At 44.1% G+C, this 22,385-nt stretch overlaps 1 protein-coding gene across 1 annotated transcript in view; it reads right to left on the bottom strand.

The window, feature by feature from the left end:
• MDGA2 (MAM domain containing glycosylphosphatidylinositol anchor 2) overlaps window positions 1-22,385 on the bottom strand; it is a 343,591-nt gene that overhangs the window by 141,810 nt on the left and 179,396 nt on the right. Inside the window, exon 8 of the mRNA XM_060175592.1 lies at window positions 12,040-12,333. Within this exon, the coding sequence (XP_060031575.1) occupies window positions 12,040-12,333 (294 nt within the window). The remainder of the gene's footprint in view (window positions 1-12,039; window positions 12,334-22,385) is intronic.

Here is a 22,385-nt window from a genome sequence, read left to right on the forward strand (position 1 = left end):
GAGAGAGGAGGGGAAGACAGAGAGGGGGAGAGAAAGACAGACACCTGCAGACCTGCTTCACCGCCTGACCCAGTCCTTATGCTTCGCTCCATGTGCGCTTAACCCACTAGGCTACCGCCCGACTCCCAACAAGCATAATCCTAATTTAAATATTTTTCCGTTCTATACAGATGCCAATGTGAAGATGGAATGTAATTTTTCCTTACCCAAGTGAACGCATATATTTAAAGCTCTGGGAATGAAATTCTTTTCTACCACATTCCACTGAAGGAAAAATTAGAAAATATTTCCTCAACTGAACAATCTAATTCTTAAATTAGGTATTTGAAAATTACTTTTAAGAGACAAATACTAATTTCTAAGCTACCATATCTATCCATCTCTTTGTAAAATTTATCTTCTTTATATATAAGCTGTAAACGACATCTACATAGAAACAGACAAAGACAAAATAGAATGTTTTAATTAACTAAGTATTCTGGTGTTGCACATTTTCAATAAAGGGCTGGAAAGTAGCACACCAAAAGAGGTATGAGACTAGGGCTTCGGATAGAAGCTCACCAGGTTGAGCACACATGTTACAGTGCACAAGGACCCAAGTTCAAGCCCCAGTCCCCACCTGCAGGGGGAAAGCTTTGCCACTGGTGAAGCAGGGCTGCGGGTGTCTCTCTCCCTCTCTCCCATATCCCCCTTCCCTCTTGATTTCTGGCTGTCTCAATCCAATAAATAAATGAAGATAATAAAAGATATCAGTCTCACAGTATTTGAAAAATAAGAAATCACAAAATAACACATCTGTATGCATTCTGTGTGGATTAGCACAGATAGTAACACACTAGTGGTCATTGCTATATACACATAATGGACATACATCAAAGAAAGGGAAAGAGTCAGACACAAATTCATGAAACAACACATTTAACACACTGTAATTTCTGTTTTATCAGACACTGAAATCTTGTCATCATCCACATCAAGGTATCTTTCAAGGGACCAGACTGTGGCGCACCTGGTTAAGCATACACATCACAATGCACAAGGACCTGGGTTTGAGTCCCCCCGGTCCTGTCTTTATCTTCAGGAGAAAGCTTCAGGAGTGGTGAAGCAGGGCTGCAGGTCTCTCTTGGTCTCTCTCCCTCTCCTCTCAATTTCTCTCTCCAGTAATAAAAATAAATATAAATACTTTTTTCAATAAGACTTCAAATAAACCCTATTTTTGAGGTGCTGTGGGGGTGAAACATAAAATAAATGTAATTATATGTGCTTCTAATGTTCAAGTTTTTTTTTTTTTTTTTTTAGTTTTAGTCTTTCACTTCTACCAGACATCTGATTTGCTTTTTATACCAGGAGCTTGTTGCAATCAAATGTCATTTATGCATTTTTTTCTAGTTCAAGTATGAAGTTTCCAGGAGATTCTTGATATGATAGCTGGGGTATGTTTTCTGTAATGCATGCATTAAATAGAAATCAGACATTTTTGTTGCTATCAATTTTAAACTCGTCTCCTGCTGAGTTCTTTATTTGCATCAAGCAACTGCTGAGAAATCCAGAGACAGATCACACAATTAAAATCACATGGCAAGAACTGAAATTCAGATTCCAGATTTGAAATCTAGTCTATAATTTATAGTATTTTTATTTCTTCCCTCTTTTAGAGAATAAACACATTCACAGCTATAGTAAAAGTTGTGTTATATCTTCACTAATAAAAAATACATATTGTAAAGGAGCAAAATCCAATAACTCATTAACACATACACTGACTGATGTAAGCATTTGGAAGCTTCCAGAGACCTCATGAAAGAACTTACATGTGTATCTAACAGCACACATATGACTTAGGAGTGTAAAGCTGGGATTGCGTGGGGCTGGGGAAGAGGTCAACTGAGGGGGTCGGGCGGTAGCGCAGCGGGTTGAGAGCAGGTGGTAGGAAGCACAAGGACCAGCGTAAGGATCCCGGTTTGAGCCCCCGGCTCCCCACCTGCAGGGGAGTCGCTTCCCAGGCGGTGAAGCAGGTCTGCAGGTGTCTGTCTTTCTCTCCCCTTCTTTGTCTTCCCCTCCTCTCTCCATTTCTCTCTGTCCTATCAAACAACAAGGACATCAATAACAACTACAGCAATAAAACAACACGGGAAACAAAAGCAAATAAATAAATAAATGTTTAAAAAAGAGGTCAACTGAATATTGTGCTGCTCTGCGTGTGCAATGCAGGTTCATAAAAGCCTCCACAAGACAGACTAGCATTCTCCCTCTCCCTCTCCCTCTCCCTCTCTCTCCCCTATCCTTTTCTTATCCTTTCCATCTAAAAGACAAATAAACAAGCTAATGTCAAGAAATGGGCAAAGTTTAAACTCCTGGAACTCGGTACAGGCTGGTTGTAGACAGAGAATAGACTGGTTGTTAACAGCTGAGTAGTATTCCACTGTGTGTCCAGACCACAACTTGCTCAGCCACTCCTTTGTTGCTGGACACCTGGGTTGCTTCCAGGTTTGGGCTGTTACACATTGTGTTGCTATGAACACCAGTGCACACAGATCTTTCTGGATGGGTGTGTTTTGGTAGAATAGAGTCTAAGGCCACACCACCCTGAACACACCCAGTCGTGTCTGATCTCAGAAGCTCAGCAGGGTCCGGCGTGCTTAGTGCTTGGCTGGGAAATTAACACATATAAATTTTCTGTCACTTGCACTGAGATCAATTTTTTTTGTAAATTTAATTCAATTTTTGAAAATTTCTTTATTGGGGGATTAATAGTTGTTTATAGTTGACAGCAAAACACAATAGTCTGTACATGCATATCGTTTCTCAGTTTTCCACATAACAATACACCCCCCACTAGGTCCTCCTCTGCCATCCTGTTCCAGGACCTGAACCCTCCCCCCACCCCAGAGTCTGTTACTTTGGTGCAGGACACCCACTCCAGTCCAGGTTCTGCTGTGTGTTTTCCCTGTTGATCTTGTTTTTCAACTTCTGTCTATGAGTGAGATCGTCCCATATTCATCCTTCTGCTTCTGACTTATTTCACTTGACATGATTTCTTCAAGGTCCATCCAAGATCGGCTGAAAATGGTGAAGTGACCATTTTTAATAGCTGAGTAGTATTCCATTGTGTGTATAGACCACAACTTGCTCAGCCACTCATCTGTTGTTGGACACCTGGGTTGCTTCCAGGTTTTGGCTATTACAGATTGTGCTGCTATGAACACAGGTGTACACAGATCTTTTTGGATGGGTGTGTTGGGTTCCTTAGGATCTATCCCCAGCAGAGGAATTGCAGGATCACAGGGCAGGTCCACTTCTAGCCTTCTGAGAGTTCTCCAGACTGCTCTCCACAGAGGTTGGACCAATTTACATTCTCACCAGCAGTACAGGAGGGTCTTTTGACCCCACAGCCTCTCCAGCATTTGCTGCTGTTACCTTTTCTGATGTGTGACATTCTCCAGCTGTTTAGAAGCTTTCTGGGAGAGTAAGTACACTGGGCATCAGGCAATTGCTGGCAAAGCAGAAGCAGTTCTGATACAGTGAATTCGTCGAGTGCACTCTCAGGGAAAGAGCGTGTACACTTGGGAAGTTCACTTTTCAAGGGTTCAGAAGTAATATAAAAAGACAATGTTTATAAACAAATCTGTTTTCAAGGCGGCTCCATTACCATTCCATGGGGTTTTCTAGTGGGAAATGAGGTGAGGTATATTTATATGACATATTGATTTGAAATAAAACCCTGCAGTTTATTTTATCCACTTTCAGTTGACTTGTAAACCGAATTATAGACCATAAAAGTGTTGCCTGCATCTTTCTAACCACCTGGGTAGGGGAGAGGTGGAGTGGGAGAAAAGAGTATACATATTAACGTTACCCCACGGATCAATTGTTTGGTATTTCTAATAATCCCTGTAAACAGCCATAGAATTATTGCAGCTAGCCACCTAGTTAAAGCCAAAGCACACTGTAACAAATGTTGAGTTCCCTTCAATAATCATTAAGGTTAAAATATGGGAACTCGATCCATAAAGATGATTTTCTTGGCGATATAACAGCTTCCCTCAACCTCTATTTTACTTGTGTATATAACACTTCTTTCCAGAGAGGAGATATGGTAAAATTTTTCTAACCATGTATAGTTTTAGCTTTAGACTTTCCTCCTGAATGGAAACCCTGGAAACATACCAATTAATCAAGAATCTGTCAATTTGACAAGTGTTTTTGGTCCTAGAAATGGGAACTGTATTGACCAACAGGACACTTAAATTATAGTAGAAATGGATCAACAAACCTAGGGTAAGGGCAGTAAAAATCAACTGTCAAGGGAATGATTCAGAGGTAAGGAGGAAAGCAGACTCGAGGGCTGCAGAGATCACTGGGTGTTTGAATGCCCGAGACCTGGAATCAATCTCTGGCACTTCTTGGCCAGGGCTGAGTGGAGCTCTGCTGCTTCTCTTCTGCATGAAGTCCAGTGAATACGGAAAATGGTTTCTTCACATTTACAGAACCCAACACGTGTGCGTGAAAATGACGACTGCAGCAGGTTCTTTTCTGACCAGTGTTCTCAAGGGTAAATCCCCAAAGTGGTTCAGACAGGCCCTGGAAGCATGTGGGCTATTTCTAGTTGAGCTCTGTCAAGACCACTCTCCTAATGATCTAGAATAATAAAAAACTGGGAGCTGCCTACAACCCCGCCCCCAAATCATCTTTCTTTTAGAGAAAACTGTCTTCTTTGGAGGGGAAATAACTCACTGCAGAGCACATGGCCCTTCCTGGGTCACTGTCAGCTCAGTGTCCTCTGAGTGACCTTGAAGCCCTTGGCCCTGACACTCCTGAATGCAGAGAGTGTCCACCTTGCTCCTGCCATGTGGGGATCTTCCCTCCTGTGCAGAGGATTGAAACTGAGCTTCTTACTATGAGTCTTTCTGGTGTTAATTTGATCACCTGCCTAAGTTGAGAAGAACTCAAAAGACTAGGAGAAATTTCTTCCTTCCTTACTGGGGAGTGATGTTGAATCATTGCAAAATTATTTTAATTATTTTAAGAAAAGCGTCGGAAACACTTGTGAAAACCAGGAGAAACTGAGATGCTTCTGTACCGGGACGGCTCCCCTGATTGATTCCTCTGCTTGTTCTCTCGTGGGCGTCCTGAGCTAGGTTCACACCTGAGCCCAGCGGCTCTGATGGGAGAAGCAGAGCCCTGGTGTTTTTCTCTCTGTCTCTCTTATCTTTTCTCTGTCTTTCTAGCTGAGAAAATCAAGCTGGCAGAGTGAACAAGTCCCCCCCAGCCCCCAGAAAACAAGGAATGAAAAGAAAATAGTTCCCATGTAGCCTGTGTGCAAGGTTACGTTAATCAGCAGACAGGCAAACTCTAGGAGTTCTATCACGTCGCTTGAAACCTGCCCAAACACAGCCACTCTAAGCCTATAAACAGCTCAAGGTGACAAGACTGAAATCGTCCTCCCGCCCTCCCTTCTTTCCTTTTTTGTCGAAAACAGAGAGACAGAGAGAGACACAGCACTGGAACTCTCTCCAGGCTCACGTCTGAGAAGTGCCAGGTCAGAAAGCAAGCCCGCTGGCCGAGGGAACTGTCCTGCAGGCCCGGCTCTTAGGGGTAATTCAAAGTTGTCTGTGCAGGTTATGGTTTTAGCTACATGAATCAGTTAACACAACTCTCAGGGTCGATGGCTCTAGCCCAGTGCAACACAGCAACATAAATAAAAGCGAATCAGTCATTGGTGGGGAGATACTGTGAATTTGGTGGTGGACATGGTGTGTCAGAAAGTAAAAATAAAAAAGAGGGGAAAAAGGCACAAGGTCAGAAACATTAGAATTGATTAAAAATAAAACTTTTTATATTCTAGAATTAGACAGTGATGGTGGTTAATCATAATAAATATAGTAAACATTGTATTGATGTATACTTTTCAATGGTGGGAGTCCTGGCTTCTGTAACTGCTTCTCCGCTGGACATGGGTGTTGGCAGGTGGATCCACACCCCCAGCCTGTGTCTGTCTGTCCCTAGTGGGGCAGGGCTCTGGGGAGGGGGGGGCTCCAGGACACATGGGTGAGATTGTCTGCCCAGGGAGGTTCTGCACCCCATGAAGAATTTTGGTCCATACTCCCAGGGGGATAAAGAATAGGGAAGCTTCCAGTGGAATGGACAGGATACAGAATTCTGGTGATGGGATTATATGGAATTTTACCCCTAATATCCCATAGTCTTGATGATCATTATGAAATCACTAATAAAATAATTTTGTTAAACCATTGTGTCTATCATATATAGATGACAACTCAACTTTAAAAATATTAAAAAGCTCCATCAAGTTAATCGAGTATTTTTTATACTTCCAGGCACATGTGAATGAAATTAAGTAATGGCTGAGAATTTGGAAGTATTATATTACAACTCAGCAGTGTGCTATCTAGCAATTAAAAATTAATTAATGTTAGGGGGCTATTTTTCAAAACTGTGTAATTATATTTGCACCTTCCTCTTTTAGTTCCTATTATATGTGGTACTTGGCAGGCATGGAAACTAGAAATACCGCAGAATGAGTCTGCTGTTCCACAGGGATGGGCAGTGTGCACAGAGCCAAGGACCCGGCGATTCCTTACAGCGCTGCACACCATCTGCACACGGCACACAATGGCAGCAAGCATCTCTGGGCTCTGCCGCTTGCTAAGGCAGCATCCGAATGCTTTAGGGAGAGGTAAATTAACTAGAGATTTAAAAGGTTTTAATAAGGGGAAAACATATACCTTAAAGCAAATGTGCACAATAGTTTGCTGTGAGTCCATAAATGAAGCAAGCAAGTAGAAAGACCTAAAAAGACGCCATAAAGTATCGAATGAAAGAGTTTTTCATTAGACCTAGACACCCTCCTCCTCAACCTTCTATTTTACACATCCCTCAATCACTCCAAAGCTCACCTTGTCAGACAAAGTAAGGACCACAAAAGCTGAATAGGGACAAGAGACGGGCAGACTTTAATGATGAGTCTTTAGTCACTAGCAGGCTGGGGCCTAGTCAGGGAGTCCTGGGATTCCCACACAGACATGATGGGCCTAGACCTCTAACAGATCCCTCTCTCCACTGTCACTGGTCATCTCCGTCAAGAACAACATAATGGACCCCTCGGTGGGCCCCTATAGGCCCTTCCCTCAATGTGGATCAACAAGGTAGGGAATGTTCCATCCTCCGAAGGGAGGTTGGACAACATACTCTGCCTACCACTGGAGGATGATGGGTCCTGAAATTCGTGCAGCCTGGAACGTTCCTGGCCGTGACCACTGAATGCGAGCTCAGACCCGCAGGGCTGCAGAGGTCACACAGTCTCCTGTGCTGTGTGCAAAGTCTACTGTCCCAGAATCTGCTGGCCTGATACATATGCTTCTCTTCATTTTTGCCACCAGGGGTTCAGTGTGGTTTTACATCTGCAGGATTCTATTTCTCCTAATAGACAGGCTCTCCCTCCCTCACTCCCTCTCTTTCCCTCTGTCCCTCTCTCTCCCTCCCTCTCCCTCTCCCTCTCTCCCCCTCTCTCTTTCATGGTCTCTCTCCTTCTACCTCTCCCTCTCCTTCTCTCTCTCCCCTCATCTTCCTTCTCTTCACTCTAGGCCAAGACTGAGACAGAGAGGATGAGCGAGGAGAGACAGCAGTGTCCTCCAAGATCTCACCAAGCCGCCCTGCACTAAGCATGAGTTTCCATCTGCCGGGGCCGCTCAGACCCAGGCCCTTCAATCCGAGGGAAGCCTGTGCTCTACTGGGAGACACTGTCTCCTGAGCCCTGGCTCATAAAATAGAGAGTGTGAAAGTCAGACTGAGGTGACACTGGTTCCCTCCAGACAGTTTTTGCCTTTGAAACCGCACACCAGTTCTCAGATACTCTTGACACCGACGTAATAAAAACCAGTCCTGCATGAACCTGATCACTATGCATGCTCTCACTCCATTCCTCGTCATAACTCACTCAAAACTCACATGAAGCCTTTCCATGCAAACACACTGTGCTGGGAATACAAAAACCAACCAGGGAGCTTGCCTGTTCACTGCAACAATGTCACCAATTGTCCAAAAAGACAGAAACACGTGTGTATGTACCTATATGGGATGGCTTAGTACTGTTTGTTTTTATTTATTTACTTTTTTGCCTCCAAAATTAACTGCTGGGGCTTGGTGTCTCCCTACGAAACCAGTGCTCCTGACGGCAACTTTTTCCTTTGTTTATTTTTCTTTATTTTATTTGACAGAACAGAGATGAGTTGACAGGGGACTAGGCAGATAGAGAGAAAGAAAAGACACCTGCAGACCTGCTTCACTGCTTGTGAAGCTTCCCACCTGCAGGAAGGGATCAGGGGCTCGAACCCTGGTCCTTGCGCTTAGTACTAAGTGTGCTTGACAAAGGGCAGAGTGCCTAGCGCCCATACCTTAGTATTTTATATGAATACTTCTTCTACTAATATTACCCAAGATAAATCTGCACCCACCGCTCAAGAATCCAGCTGAACTATTTTGTAAGGAGCACACAGTTTCCTGTGGTGATCACTAAGGAGAAAAAGGGAAGGGACCCTAGGGCTCAAGGACAGTTCTGAAGATGGGGTATCTGTGGAGACTGGAGAGGCTAGATCCTGAAGCTTGACTTCACAAGGCTCCAGAGCCGCTGGGAACCAGAGCGCTCATTAGAGCGACACCCAGAGTGTCTGAGCAAAATGACAAAACCTGACAGCCCCCACCGGGCGGAAACTGTGTGGAGAAGCCCGATCCCAAGAGAGAATGAAGTGTTCCAAATGCTCTCCGCTTCCTCCTAGTGACGCATGAATGTCTCTGATGTTTGGAGAATTGTAGGCCTCTTTTCATTATTAGTATCTTCCTTTCTGAATTTTATTTCCCATGGGATTATTGTCATTGGCACGAAAGGTCAATGAGAAATAATACGATGGTAGTGAAGGCTCTTATTCCTTCATTAATTAATGAGTTTGTTTTTTATGAGCACTACTAACTCTGGCTTATGCAATGCACAGATTTGACCTGGGACCTGTGGAGCCTCAGGCATGAAATGCTTTTTGCATGACCAATCGGCTAGCTCTCCAGCTTAATAATGCATATATCTTTTCTTTTCCTTTTAATTGTTTTTGGCAGTTCCAGGGTTTTCACTGGGGCTCAGTGCTTATACAGAGAGCGTCTATACCACTCCCAGTGACCTTTTCTCCCTTTCATTTCATTATTTTTGATAAGACAGGCAGAAATTGAGAGAAAAGGGAGAGAGAGGGAGACAGACAGCAGCAGCCTTGCCCCAAGGCTCAGAAGCAGGGCTTGAACTCAGGCCCCTTGCCCATGCAAGTGTGTGCTCATCCAGGCGCGACTCTGCCTGGTCCCCAGTGCAGGCGTCTTAATAGAGAAGCCGCGTTTCTCCGGTTTCCCTCTTAAACAATGCTGTGATTCACTTATGTGTTATAAACACCGAGTACACTGCTACTTCCTCTTTCAGCCTGTAATTATCTACTCAATTAAGAACCAAGAAAAATAAGACTTAATTTTACCATCATTATTTAAAAAACGAGGCTGAAGAACCCACTGAAACTTACCTAAGTGTGCTGGATTATTCAGAAAGAAAATATGAAAGTTAGCCTAGATATTTGATATTGCTTTCAAATATGGGTCTGCTGTTTTCTAGTACGTGCAGCATTCTGGAGGCTGGGTTTGCACAGGGACAGAGAATGATGCAGGAGCACCTCTGCTCACCTGCATCCAGACATCTCCAAAAAATACCTGTCACTTCCAGATGCCATCATTTCATATTCACTCATTCTTTCCAATTTCCCCCACTAATTCAACCTCAGCGTCTTTACATACTGCATCAAAGTACACATTTCACACTCGATTCTGCTATCCATTTGCTAAGTTACAAAAGAATGGCACTATTTAGTGGACATACTGCAATGTTGTTTACAACAGAAAAAGTCATTTACTGAACTTCTCAGTTTATTTTATTTTTTTTTTAAGACTTTTACCACTGTGCACTTAACAAACAGTGCATCAAATAAAGGGACAGGGAAATGCAGAGGAGGCAGGACTGAGTCTGTGGAGTATGGCACCAAAGTGAACAATGCCGGTGGTGGCGGTGGGGAGGGGAGAATTTCAGCTTCACTAGTAGGGAGTGGGGTAGGGACCCAGACTTTTGGTGGCTGGAATGTTGCTAACATACACTCCAAAGAACAGCAGCAACAACAACATCACAGCAGACGCCTGAAAACTGAACCAAGGGCATCTAGTTTCTTTCCTTCCAGCAGAGTCTGCCCCCACCTGGCAGCGTGGTATCTGAGTAAATTCTAATAGTCTAGTAGCACGCACATGGCGAGACTTCTGCAATTTATGGATCTAAGTACCTCCAATTAGAAAAGCAAATAAAAGATGCATGATTCTTATGGTCTTTGCGTTAGAATGGCAACAAGATTTTAATTAAAAATAAGCATTCATCATATTCAACTTTCACAGTCAAACAATTAGCAGAAGAAAGTCAACCAAAAATTCAGCATCTGATATCTGCTTGAATTATCTCTATATTAGTGGGTAATTGCAAAATCTACTTCTAACTGCAGATATGCAAACACAGCATTTCAGTGATTGCATTGCATCTCCACAGTTAATGCAAAGGTATACCTTGAAATGAGTGGGTGATTCTGGGCAAAGGGCACATCGTTGCCTGAATTACAATATGATCTGTGAGGACAAGAGTTTGAAAATCAGAAGTAGCAACTACTAGCTGTTTCCCCGGGTGCTTCATTGCTTCATTTCCACTGCTGATTGTCAGGAAATTGTGCAGATGTGGTTGAGCTTGGCAGGGCTCACAAAGCACCCTGCATTCCTGATACGATGGCCTATCTACATGATCATTGTTTTGCCTGACCGATCCCCGCCCATTCCATTCCCTGTACCTATCTTCTTTCTCCCCTCAAGACCCTCCCTGCCTCCAGAGTATCATTAATCCCACCAGTTAAAACCCTCGCAACAGTTGCTAAGGAAGTTTCTACCTTCCCAGCCCCCTTTTGCTTTTCTCCACCCCTTTCCTAGCCATTTCCGTTTCCGATTTGCCACTTCCGGCTCTGCCCTTTAAAAGCCTTGGTTCTCTGATCAATAAAGATATTGCATTGCCTCACGCCACGTGTTTGGTTCCTGAGTCATCTGCCTCGCATCACTGAGTGAGTAGCCGTGTGAGTAGCATCCCAGGCTGCTCTGGTTGAGTTCTCCCCAACCCAGAGAGCACGGACCTGGGAAGAGGCACCCCCATGGTAGCCCAGAAGGTGATTCCTTGGCATAAACTAACAAAATAACACCATCCAAATTACACACACACACACACACACACACACATCTAGAAATGTGCACCAGCTCAAGTGAGTAGGAAGAATAGGAATAGGAAATAGAATATTTTGACTTGGTTTGCAACACTGCAGAAATAATTTATCCACATCTAAGTTTTAAAAACAGCATATCAGAGTCAGGTGGTGGCCCACCTAGCTAAGTGCATATGTTACAGTGTGCAAGGACCCGGGTTCAAGTCCCTGGTCCCCACCTGCAGGGGGGAAGCTTCACGAGTGGTGAAACAGGGCTGCAGGTATCTCTCTGTCTCTCTCCCTCTCTCTCTCTCTCTCTCTCCTTTCCCTCTCAATTTCTATCTTTATCCCATAATAAATAAATCAAAATATTTAAAAAAGAGAGACCCATACAAAATTACAAAACGATTAATACAAACAGAACAGAAGCTGCTGAAATATTAATATTCATTTTCTCATACTGAATTACAATGGTGACTCTTGAAAACACACTACCACATGCTGTGATTTCTGTATTTTTTGGCTTAAGCTATAATTGATGTATAGTTAGAATTCTCCCCCTCCCCTCACCATTTCTCTCTGTCTCTATCCAATAATAAGTCAATAAAAGTAAATCAATTCATTAAAAAGCACTACATTTTTGTTTTAACCAAAACATGGTCTGGTATTTGTTTCCCTGTTACCGACGGAAGCACAGCAGACTCATCAAATTACTTACATTGCACAATGAGCTGCACCAGCGCCTCCCTGGACCTCACGTTGAAGCCATTGTACTGGCTGGTCTGACATCTGTAGGTCCCGGACATCTCCCTGGACACGTTGACAATCCTCAGCGTTCCGTCATAGCTCTCCGTCTGCATGGACCCATCAGGCATGGCTACGTCTTTGTCAGCTCTGGACCAGAGGATGATGGGCTTGGGCTTCCCTGTGACCTGGCACTGCAGCTCTGCTGTGTCTCCTTCTCTGGTGACCAGAGGGGATTTTTCCTGCGGAACAGTCAGATTGGGTGGAACTTGAAATGGGAAAAAGAAAATTTTTCAAGGTTAGTATCAGTCGGCAAGCCGTCTTCCAAACACATCAAATCACAAGGAAATAATTCCTGCTGGAACTGTAGTCGTTCTCGTGACCTTTGGCTCCCTGGCAATAAGTGGCAGGGACCTCACTCAGATCACTATTAAATGCAATAAATGCCTATTGTTGACATGGTTGTCTTTATTTTTAATAGATTTATTAGATATGCATATGATTTCATGCAAATTTGAGATTTCTATTAACTTATTTAAATAATTCTGAACAGGGGTCAGACACAGGCCTTAGCACGCACAGAGCCAGCACAGTGGGGCCTCGGCAGGACTCGCGGCAGCAGAGCACTGGTGTGGTCACTTTCCTCTCTCTGCCTCTCTGTATGGTCCTGTTGCTCCCTCTGTGTACTGCAATTTTTTTTTTAAGTTAAAGAAAAAAAAACCAAACAGCCCTGGAGTGGTGGTATTCTGCGTCTGAGACCTTGTGCACTAATAATGATGACCAGTCACAGAAATTCCAAATGTCTTGGTGGCAAGCTTTCCCGTGAACTTTTCAGATACTAGCAAATGCAGCCTTGAGTTGGAAAATGGAGGCTCAACATCAAGACAAGCTACTTAAGATTCTGCACTGTCAGCTGTTCAGGGCTTTTAGCATCTGCTTTTCACAGAAGAGTGACCCTGCCCCCTGAGGGAAGCAGTCTGCAAGGCAGCATCTGACTCAGGCTGCAGGCGTCACCCAGGAAAGTTGGAGGGGACAGTGTGGACCAGGACCACTTGGATCCCCTTCTCAGAGTAGGGAGGGACTAGGCAGGTGGGAGGTGTCTGTCTCTCTCCCTCTCTATCACCCCCCCCCTCAATTTCTGGTTGTCTCTATCCTATAAATAAATAAAGATACTAACTTTTTTGTTTTAGAAATGTATTTAGGTAATAGATCACCTATTTGAAAGAAAGCATTCTTGTTTAAGAATGCTAGGACAGCAGAACCAGAAATATATGGCTAACTTCTCTTTCTGAAAAATGCCCCATGATCATTTTTGAGGTGGAACTGTGTATGGAGGAGAAGGGAAGGCTTTAGGCTTTTTATTTTAGCCTTTAAATTAAATTAATTTGACATGAGGTTTTAGCCCCTTCTGGCATTACTGTGCTCCGCTGTCCAGGGACAAAAACAAATGCACTCAACCCTAAATTATTGTCAACTAATGTTGAAGTGTTGTTTCCTTATTACAGAGAAAAAATAATTCAAATCCTAATTAAAATAATAAATTATCTAGCTATTTTATAATTTAATGCTTACATTTTCACTTGATTCTCAGTTACATAATATTTAGAAAATAAAATAGCTAAACAATGCAGGGCATGTCAGGAATTAGAAAGATAAGAGACCCTAACAACAGCACCGTCTTTATTTAGAAATTGTAGGAATTGACATTACCAAGATACGTTTAACTACCTCTAAAAGTTTACATGATTCAATTACTTATTGTTGATATAAACAACTATCTGATTTTCATAAATAATTGATTCTTTGTCAAAGTGACCCATCTGAGAATGATGTCATTCCAAAGCAGTATGTTTTAACAATTTGAATCCAAAAAACCCTTTAATATTCAGTCCCCCCCCCATGAGAAAAAAGATAACAGCAATAAACTCAACATTTAACACTGCTATGAGATAAGCATAGTTAGGAGTTATACGTTTAATTTAATTTCTTGATAATCCTAAATATTAAACATGTACTACTGAAAATTAAGAAATAAGCACACCAAGTATGAGAGAGGACAAATACTGGGAGTCTGGAGTCGGGCGGTGGCGCAGCTGGTTAAGCGCATGTGACGCAAAGCACAAGGACAGGCATAAGGACCCCGGTTCAAGCCCCCGGCTCCCCACCTGCAGGGGAGTCGCTTCACAGGCGGTGAAGCAGGTCTGCAGGTGTCTGTCTTCCTCTCCCCCTCTCTGTCTTCCCCTCCTCTCTCCATTTCTCTCTGTCCTATCCAAAAACAGTGACATCAACAACAATAACTACAACAACAACAACAACAACAAAAAAAAAAAACAAGGCCAACAAAAGGGAATAAATAGATAAATATTAAAAAAGAGAGAGAACCAGTACTTTGGAGCCAACACAACTGAAAATAGGACCAGTGGTGGTCAGGGTAGTGATCTGACCCCAGACACCAGCTCCTAGAACCTCTGCAGCCGCAAAGGACAAACGGCCAGTTCATTTTCTTAGTCACAGACTTAGAAAAAAATATACATTCCAAGTATAAATATGAGGTGGTGAACAACCTATATTTTGATGTTATATTATCTTTGTCACTCTTAAATATCTGTACTAATATATATGCTAGAAAATTCCCCATACGTCAAAACTACTTATAAGGAATACCAGTCCCCCAAAATATCCCAATTTTGACAAATTTTTGTGAAATAAAAGTAAACAGACTGTAAATTGAGGGATTATTTAGTGGATTGCAATGATTTGAAATCTTCCAAAACAGGAGATAGGATCATGAATATTATTTCTCACATAATCATGACTTTATTTTTGAAACTAAAAATTTGAAATCCAGTGTTGTTAATGTTCTGATCAGGAGCAAGAGCATAAAGCCTAAGATGGAAACACTTGGAAATGAGAACAGTTATCTGGCTTAATGAATCAACTACTCAAATATCCGGCTACATTAGACCAGTCGGGGACTCCTGAGATTCCCACACAGACTTGATGGGCCTAGAACTCCAATAAATCCCTCTCTCCACTGTTACGGGTCATGTCTATCAGGAACAGCACAACAGACCCCTTTGTGGGCCCCCACAGGACCTTGCCCTCAACTTGGATCAACAACGGTAGAGAATGTTCCATCCTCTGAAGGGAGGCTGGACAACATGCTCTCTGGTCCACCTGAGGAAGATGGGTTGATATTGGTGCAACCTGGAATGTTCCTACTCATGACCACAGAGTGTGAGCTCAGATCTACAGGGATGCAGAGGTCACATAGGCTCCTAAGCTGAATATGGGCCCCTGATCACATCAGATCGATGGGGTTGACAGTCAACAATATTTATACCCCTTTCCCATATTAGGGAGCTACTCTCTTCCCTGATCCAGCTTTCTGGTCCTTTTCCAGCCATGACACCATCTCCCCAGACAATAACTTAGATTGGCATATCTGAAGTCAGGCTCAGGGGTAAAAATAAAAAAGGAAAAAAACAAACAAAAAACTAGTATATCCACAGGCCCTTTGGAATATAACTAAAATATGCCTACTAGCTATCTACAAAATGGAGGAACCCCCCCACACACACACACACACTCTTCATCTGCACTATTCCAGCCTTTAGGTCCATGATTGGTCAATAATTTGTTTGGCTTTGAATGTTAAGTCTCTTGTCAACCACCAGGTTCCAGATGCCAGCATGATGCCGACCAGACTTCCCTGGACAGACAACCCCACCAATATGTCCTGGAGCCCTGCTTCCCCAGAGCCCTGCCCCACTAGGGAAAGAGAGAGACAGGCTGGGAGGATGGATCCACCTGTCAACACCCATGTTCAGCGGAGAAGCAATTCCAGAAGCCAGACCTTCCACCTTCTGCATCCCACAGTGACCCTGGGTCCATGCTCCCAGAGGGATAGAGAATGGGAAAGCTGTCAGGGGAGGGGGTGGGATACGGAGTTCTGGTGGTGGGAACTGTGTGGAGTTGTACCCCTCTTATCCTATGGCTTAGTCAATGTTTCCTTTGTATAAATTTTATATATATGTATAATAGGGGCCAGGTGGTTGAGTGCATGCATTAAAATTCACAAGGACCTGGGTTCAAAGCCCCTTGTCCTCAGGGAGGGGGAGAGAGAGAGAGAGAGAGAGAGAGAGAGAGAGACTGGTATTCCTGCTTCACCACTGGCAAAGCTTGCCCCCTGCAGGTGGGAACAGAGGGCTCAAACCTGGGTCCCTGTGCACGGTGACCTGTGTGCTCAACCAGGTGCGCCACCCCTTGCCCCGTCGTCTTTATTGATGATATGGATATGTAGAAACGCATTCAAATCACATAGAGTCAATAAAAACTCTTTCCTTTTTCCTTTTCTGTGATGACAGAACACTGGCTTCCCTATGATAAATCAGTGTCTAGTCAAAATGGGAGTGACTGCTTCTTAACCAGTCTAGCAGGCAGAGAGCACGTATTGAGGTTACAGCCCCAGGGTATTTGGAACTGGAAGGGCAACATACACCCACACCCACACCCACTGTGGAGAACCTTATCATGCTGTGTCCTGCTGGTTGTCAGGAAGCCGGGGAAGTGGCAGGGTCCCAGGGAGGGTTCTGGGAGGGGGAGAATTGGAAGAGGAAGGACAGGAAGCACCATTCGCTCGGGAACAGGTTTGGCCGAGGCCAGAGTTGCTGCCAGCCCAGCTTCCTGCTCCCCAGGTGTTGGCAAGGCATAAGAAGAGTCTCTGAGGGTTCCAAGGACCGCGGAGTAAGGACTGGGAACAAACAGTCACCTCCACCCGAGTGGCACCCGTGATTTTCCCGCAGCGCAAGCGAGGAGCCCGAGTGCTGGTCATCACCAGCCCCACTCCCACTGGCCCCAGAGGTGAGCAAATGGCGCCTTCGCCCGCGGCCCCGGGTGAAGATAGGACTTGACTAGGGCTGGTTTGAAAGTGTCTTGAACAGGTACTTGACACTTTAGATTTGAGAAGAGAAAACATTATGTAGGAGAAGTAGCCCCATATCTAGCTCAACAAAGGCATTTTTGGTAACATTTTTAGAAAACGGGGCCGGGGGAAGATGGCGGACTGAGAAGCTGCTAGCAGCGTGTGCTCTGATCACATCTGGAAACGGTTCCAGATGCCACCAGGATGCTGGCCAGACTTCCCTGGACTGAAGACCCCACCAATGTGTCCTGGAGCTCAGCTTCCCCAGAGACCCACCCTACTAGGGAAAGAGAGAGACAGGCTGGGAGTATGGACCGACCAGTCAACGCCCATGTTCAGCGGGGAAGCAATTACAGAAGCCAGACCTTCCACCTTCTGCATCCCTCAACGACCCTGGGTCCATGCTCCCAGAGGGATAGAGAATGGGAAAGCTATCGGGGGAGGGGATGGGATATGGAGATTGGGTGGTGGGAATTGTGTGGAGTTGTACCCCTCCTACCTTATGTTTTTGTTCATTAATCCTTTCTTAAATAAAAAATTTAAAAAAAAAAGAAGAAAACGGGGCCGGGAGGGGCCAGGCATTGGTGCACCTGGTTAAGCGAACACACAATGGTGTGGAAGGACCCAGGATCAAGGCCCTGGTCCCCACGTGCAGGGGAAAAGCTTCACACGTGGTGAAGCAAGGCTGCAGGTGTCTCTCGTCTCTCTCTCTATCTTCCCCTACACTCCCAATTTCTGCTTCTATCTGATACTAAAGCAAAAGAGAGAGAGAGAGAGAAAGAACGAGAAACAGGAAGGAAGGAAGGAAGGAAGGAAGGAAGGGAGAAAGAAAAAAAGAAAGAAGTGAAACAGGGCCAGATGGTGGTGCACCTGGTTAAGTGAACACACTACAGTGTGCAAGGACCCGGGTTCAAGCTCCTGGTCCCCATGTGCAGGGGAAAAGCTTCACACGTGGTAAAACAAGGCTGCAGGTGTCTCTCTGTCTCTCTCTATCTTTCCTTCCCCTCCCCATTTCTGCTTCTATCCAATACTAACCAAAAAAACAAAGAGAGAGAGAGAAAGAAAGAGAAATAAAGAAAAAGAAAGAAGGAAGGAAGGAAGGAGGGAGGAAAGAAGAAGTGAAATGGGGCCAGCTGCTGTTGCACCTGGTTGAATGCACATGCTACAGTGTGCAAGGACCTGGGTTCGAGTCCCCAGTCCCCGCTGCAGGGGGAAGTCTCACAGGTGGTGACGCAGGGCTGCAGGTGTCTCCATGACCCCTCTGCCTCCCCTCTCAATTTCTGGCTGTCTCTGTCCAATAATTTTTTAATCGTGGTTTTCTGTGTTAAACCTCCCATCCTTAAGTTATTGCATATGTTTATAAAGACTGAAACTGGGGCCAGGCGAGCTGCACAGGTTACAGTCTACAAGGACCCGGGTTCAAGCCCCATCTCCTCCTGCAGGGGGGAAGCTTCATGAGTGGTGAAGCAGGGCTGCAGGGGTCTCTCTGTCCTTCTCCCTCTCTATCTCCCCCATTCAATTTCTGTCTCTACCCAATAATAAATAAATAAAAATACTTAAAAAAAAAAAACAACCAAAAAACACTGAAACATTCCAGTGGGTGATGGCCATGGACTAATGTCACGTGGAAACTATTATCCTGAAGCAACTCAATTTTAAGAGGAGTAAGACAGTTCCAACAGTGATTCAAGTTAAATTATGGTGAAACATTAGCAAACTTGACATCCGAAGCTGACTGAAAACACTGGAGGAGACGTGGGATCCAAGAGAGATACTTACTTTCCTGTAAGAATAAAGGGGTGACTCTAAGTATGCAAGCACCCAATCGGTGACTAGATTATTGAACACTGAGGACTGACTGGGTCACCTGATGAAATAACCATCTATTGCCATTTCTGAAAACAGGGGATCGGTTTCTCAACTGTCTACTTAATCAACTCATGTTTCATATTAGGTGACTTTTTCCTCTCGCAGAATATTTCCCGAGGGTGGGTATCATTTCCTTTCACACCACAAAGCTCCCCTCCCCTCCCCATGCTGAGTCTTGTGCTTTGAAGCAGCACCCTTCCTAATCCACACCTCACGTTCCTTCTCTTCCTGTCCCTGTTTATTAAGTCCCACTCACAAGTGAGAGCATCTGCTAGTTGTCCTTATCTTTTGGACTCATCTCACTTCCTGTGATGTTTTCAAGTTCCATCCAAGACCAAGCAAGGATGACTATGGCGTTTTTCACAGCTGAGTAGTATTCCACTGTGTATACAGAATACAATCGGACTAGCTACTCATCTGTCCTTGGACATCTGGGTTGCTTCCAGGTCTTGGAAATTACAAATTGTGCCGCTATGAACATAGGTGTACACAGATCTCTTTTGATAAGCATTTTTATTTCCTTTGGGTAAATCCTCAAGAGAGACACTATTAGGCCACAGGTAGGTTGATTTCTAGTATTCTGAGAAGTTTCTAGACAGATTTCCAAAGGGTTGGAGCACTCTGCACTCCCACCAGCAGTGCAGAAGTTTCCCTGTCCCCACATACAGTTGTCACTGTCCTTTCTAGGGTGACATTCTCGCAGGTCTGAGTGCTAGCTCACTGTTGTCTTGGTTTGCGTTTCTCTGATGACCATAACTGGGGCACCTTCTCAGGTATCTTCTTTGGTGAAGTTCCTACCCAGGTCCTCATCCTTCTTCTTCTTCTTCTTCTTCTTCTTCTTCTTCTTCTTCTTCTTCTTCTTCTTCTTCTTCTTCTTCTTCCTCTTCCTCTTCCTCTTCCTCTTCCTCTTCCTCTTCCTCTTCTTCTTCTTCTTCTTCTTCTTTTAATCAGCAAATATGACAATCAAGAGAAGTGAATACAGATTTAAAGGTGAGACAGTGCAGTCTGCATGGCAGTGTCTACTGCAAAGTGCTTCGAGTTGCATGACAAATTTAAGAGCAACTTTGAAGTCTCCCATGCTAGTCAGAGTCTCACTCTACCATCTACTGTGTTTGGACCCTGAGGGAGTCGCCCAGCCTGCAGCTCTGAGCTGACCTTAAAGACAGGGAGGCTATCAGTACCCGCTTTTGCTTCTTTGGAGGATTAATAGCACAGTCTAGATAACATTTGGAGCACAACTGCTAGCATAAAGTTAACACTGGCTACGGATTTGTTATTATGCTTTTATCAATAACATCTAGTAGTACATCAATGCCTCCATTTCATGTCTTTACACTTAGTTAAAAGAGTAGAATGGATTCAGACCCATGATGTCTCAACTTATTAGTATGATTACAGAAAAGGTCGGGCACTGTGTCAGCAACAACAACAACAACAAAATAGATTGAGCCGTCAGCAAAATCATGACATACTTTTTATGTTTTTCCTATGCAAAAATAGGCCATGACTTTTCTGACAACCCAATATTATTGCCATTGTCAGTTGTTGTCCGAGAAATATATACACTTCTCAGAGGAAGCTCTTACTTGAAGAACATCATAATTTAGAAAAGACATGAAGTAAAAAAAAAAAAAGTCTGAATAGTCAGAGACATCCGTCACTGTTGTCCGAGAGAAGAGGAAGGAGGAATGTGGTCGCCTGTCATTACGATCAGAATGGGATCCGTTTGGATAGGACAGAATGCCACATACGATACTCCAGTTTCCATCCTATTTCTATGAAGTAATGCAATTTGCACATTCCTAAAGATGCCCATTCCTTCCTCAAAAGGGTGACAAAATGTCAGTGCTGTCCATGTTCACAAAGGTCATGGAGTTGCCATGAAAACCAGGGACCAGCAGGAGAAAAGAAGCTGTCAGGTCATGCTGATCATGTGACCGCTGTCCTGTGGAGGAGGCCAGGCTATGCGTCATCTATCAGATGGGAGACGTGCTTCGAGGAAGCCCAGCACGGTCACGCTGCTGTGAAGCAGTGCACGACGGATAGGCCTCTTCCCAGAGCAACTGCTGCTCACAGTGGTAAACTCTTCAAGGCAGAATGGCTAGAAAATCAATTTACTCCTATAATAAAAAGACCATTTGTTTCCTTGTAGAATGCATGTTCGGCCTCTTTTAAATGATGCCTTCAGACAAAGCTTGTGGTACACCAGCTCCCTAATTAAACCACTGACAGTGTGCGGCTGATGTGTCTCACCCCTTGGAAACGGCAACCGCTGCCATTTTAATAAACATCTTGACATAAAGTGAAGCTGGCTCTTCCCAGCTTGTCAGGAGCAGAAGGAAACCACCCATGAACACGGTGCTCCGTCCACTGGCCAGAGCCTCACTCATGTCGCTGGGAGCAGACTGCTTTCGATGAACAGGTCCCTTAATAGAGAACTGGTCAATGAAACACTACGGAGGGCTCTCTGATAACATCTGAAGGCTCTCCCTTGGTCTACTGCGCCAGAGGAAAAGACGCTGGGGTGGGTGGGAGGAGAGAATTCGGTCCTGGAACATGATGGCAGAGGAGGACCTAGTGGGGTTGAATTGTTCTGTGGAAACCGGGAAACGCTATGCTTGTGCTAACTACTGTGTTTTTCTGTGAACTGCAAACCATTAATCCCCTAATAAAGAAATAAAAACAAATCCCCACAATTCATGATAAATTTTAGGAGTATTTTTTTCAGTTTCTAGAAGTACAGAATACACTAATAAAAATATAGGCCTAATTTTAAAGCCACATTAAACATTCCTGTAAGGTCACTGACTGGGATGCTAGCTATCCTATCCCCAGCTCATGGACAGAATCTAGCATCACACCCTTTTATTACTGCCACTTCACTTCACTTCACATTTTCTCCCTGAGCAAGGGTATTTCCATCTAGAAACATTCACATGCCTGTTAAGGATAATTTAAACTGGCTTGGTACAAGTGGGCTATTTCTGCCCACTTCCAGCTGGCCATAATGTTCATTCTTAGACAGAGGTCTGACCTGTCTATCATTTTATTATTTACTTGACTTAAATCACCCTGCATATTTCATGTTGCACATAGAAAATTTCTTACAGTACAATTACAAGTTTCTAGTTTCAGTCTTTTTAAGTATTGTCGTCATGATCATTATTACTCATATTATTATTCCCTCCAGGGTTAACACGGGGGCTCAGTGCCACAACTATGAACCCACTCCTCCTAGCAGCCACTGTCTTCCATTTTATTGGACAAGACAGAGAGAAACTGAGAGAGGAGGGGGGATAGAGAAGGAGAGAGAAGGAGAGACACCTGCAGACCTGCTTCACCACTTGTGAAGCTCCCCCTCTGCAGATGGAGAGGGAGGCTGGAACCCGGATCTTTGCGAGGACCCTTGCTCTAAGTACTCTGTGCGCTCAACCAGGTGCACCAGCATGCCCCTCCCTTGAGTAACTATTATTATGGACAGAACTTTTCTAAAATTTGAGACATTTGGGTTAGAGGAATAACTTAAA

The sequence above is a fragment of the Erinaceus europaeus genome, chromosome 16, assembly GCF_950295315.1.
Source record: "Erinaceus europaeus chromosome 16, mEriEur2.1, whole genome shotgun sequence".
In the NCBI taxonomy this organism is placed as follows: Eukaryota; Metazoa; Chordata; class Mammalia; order Eulipotyphla; family Erinaceidae; genus Erinaceus; species Erinaceus europaeus.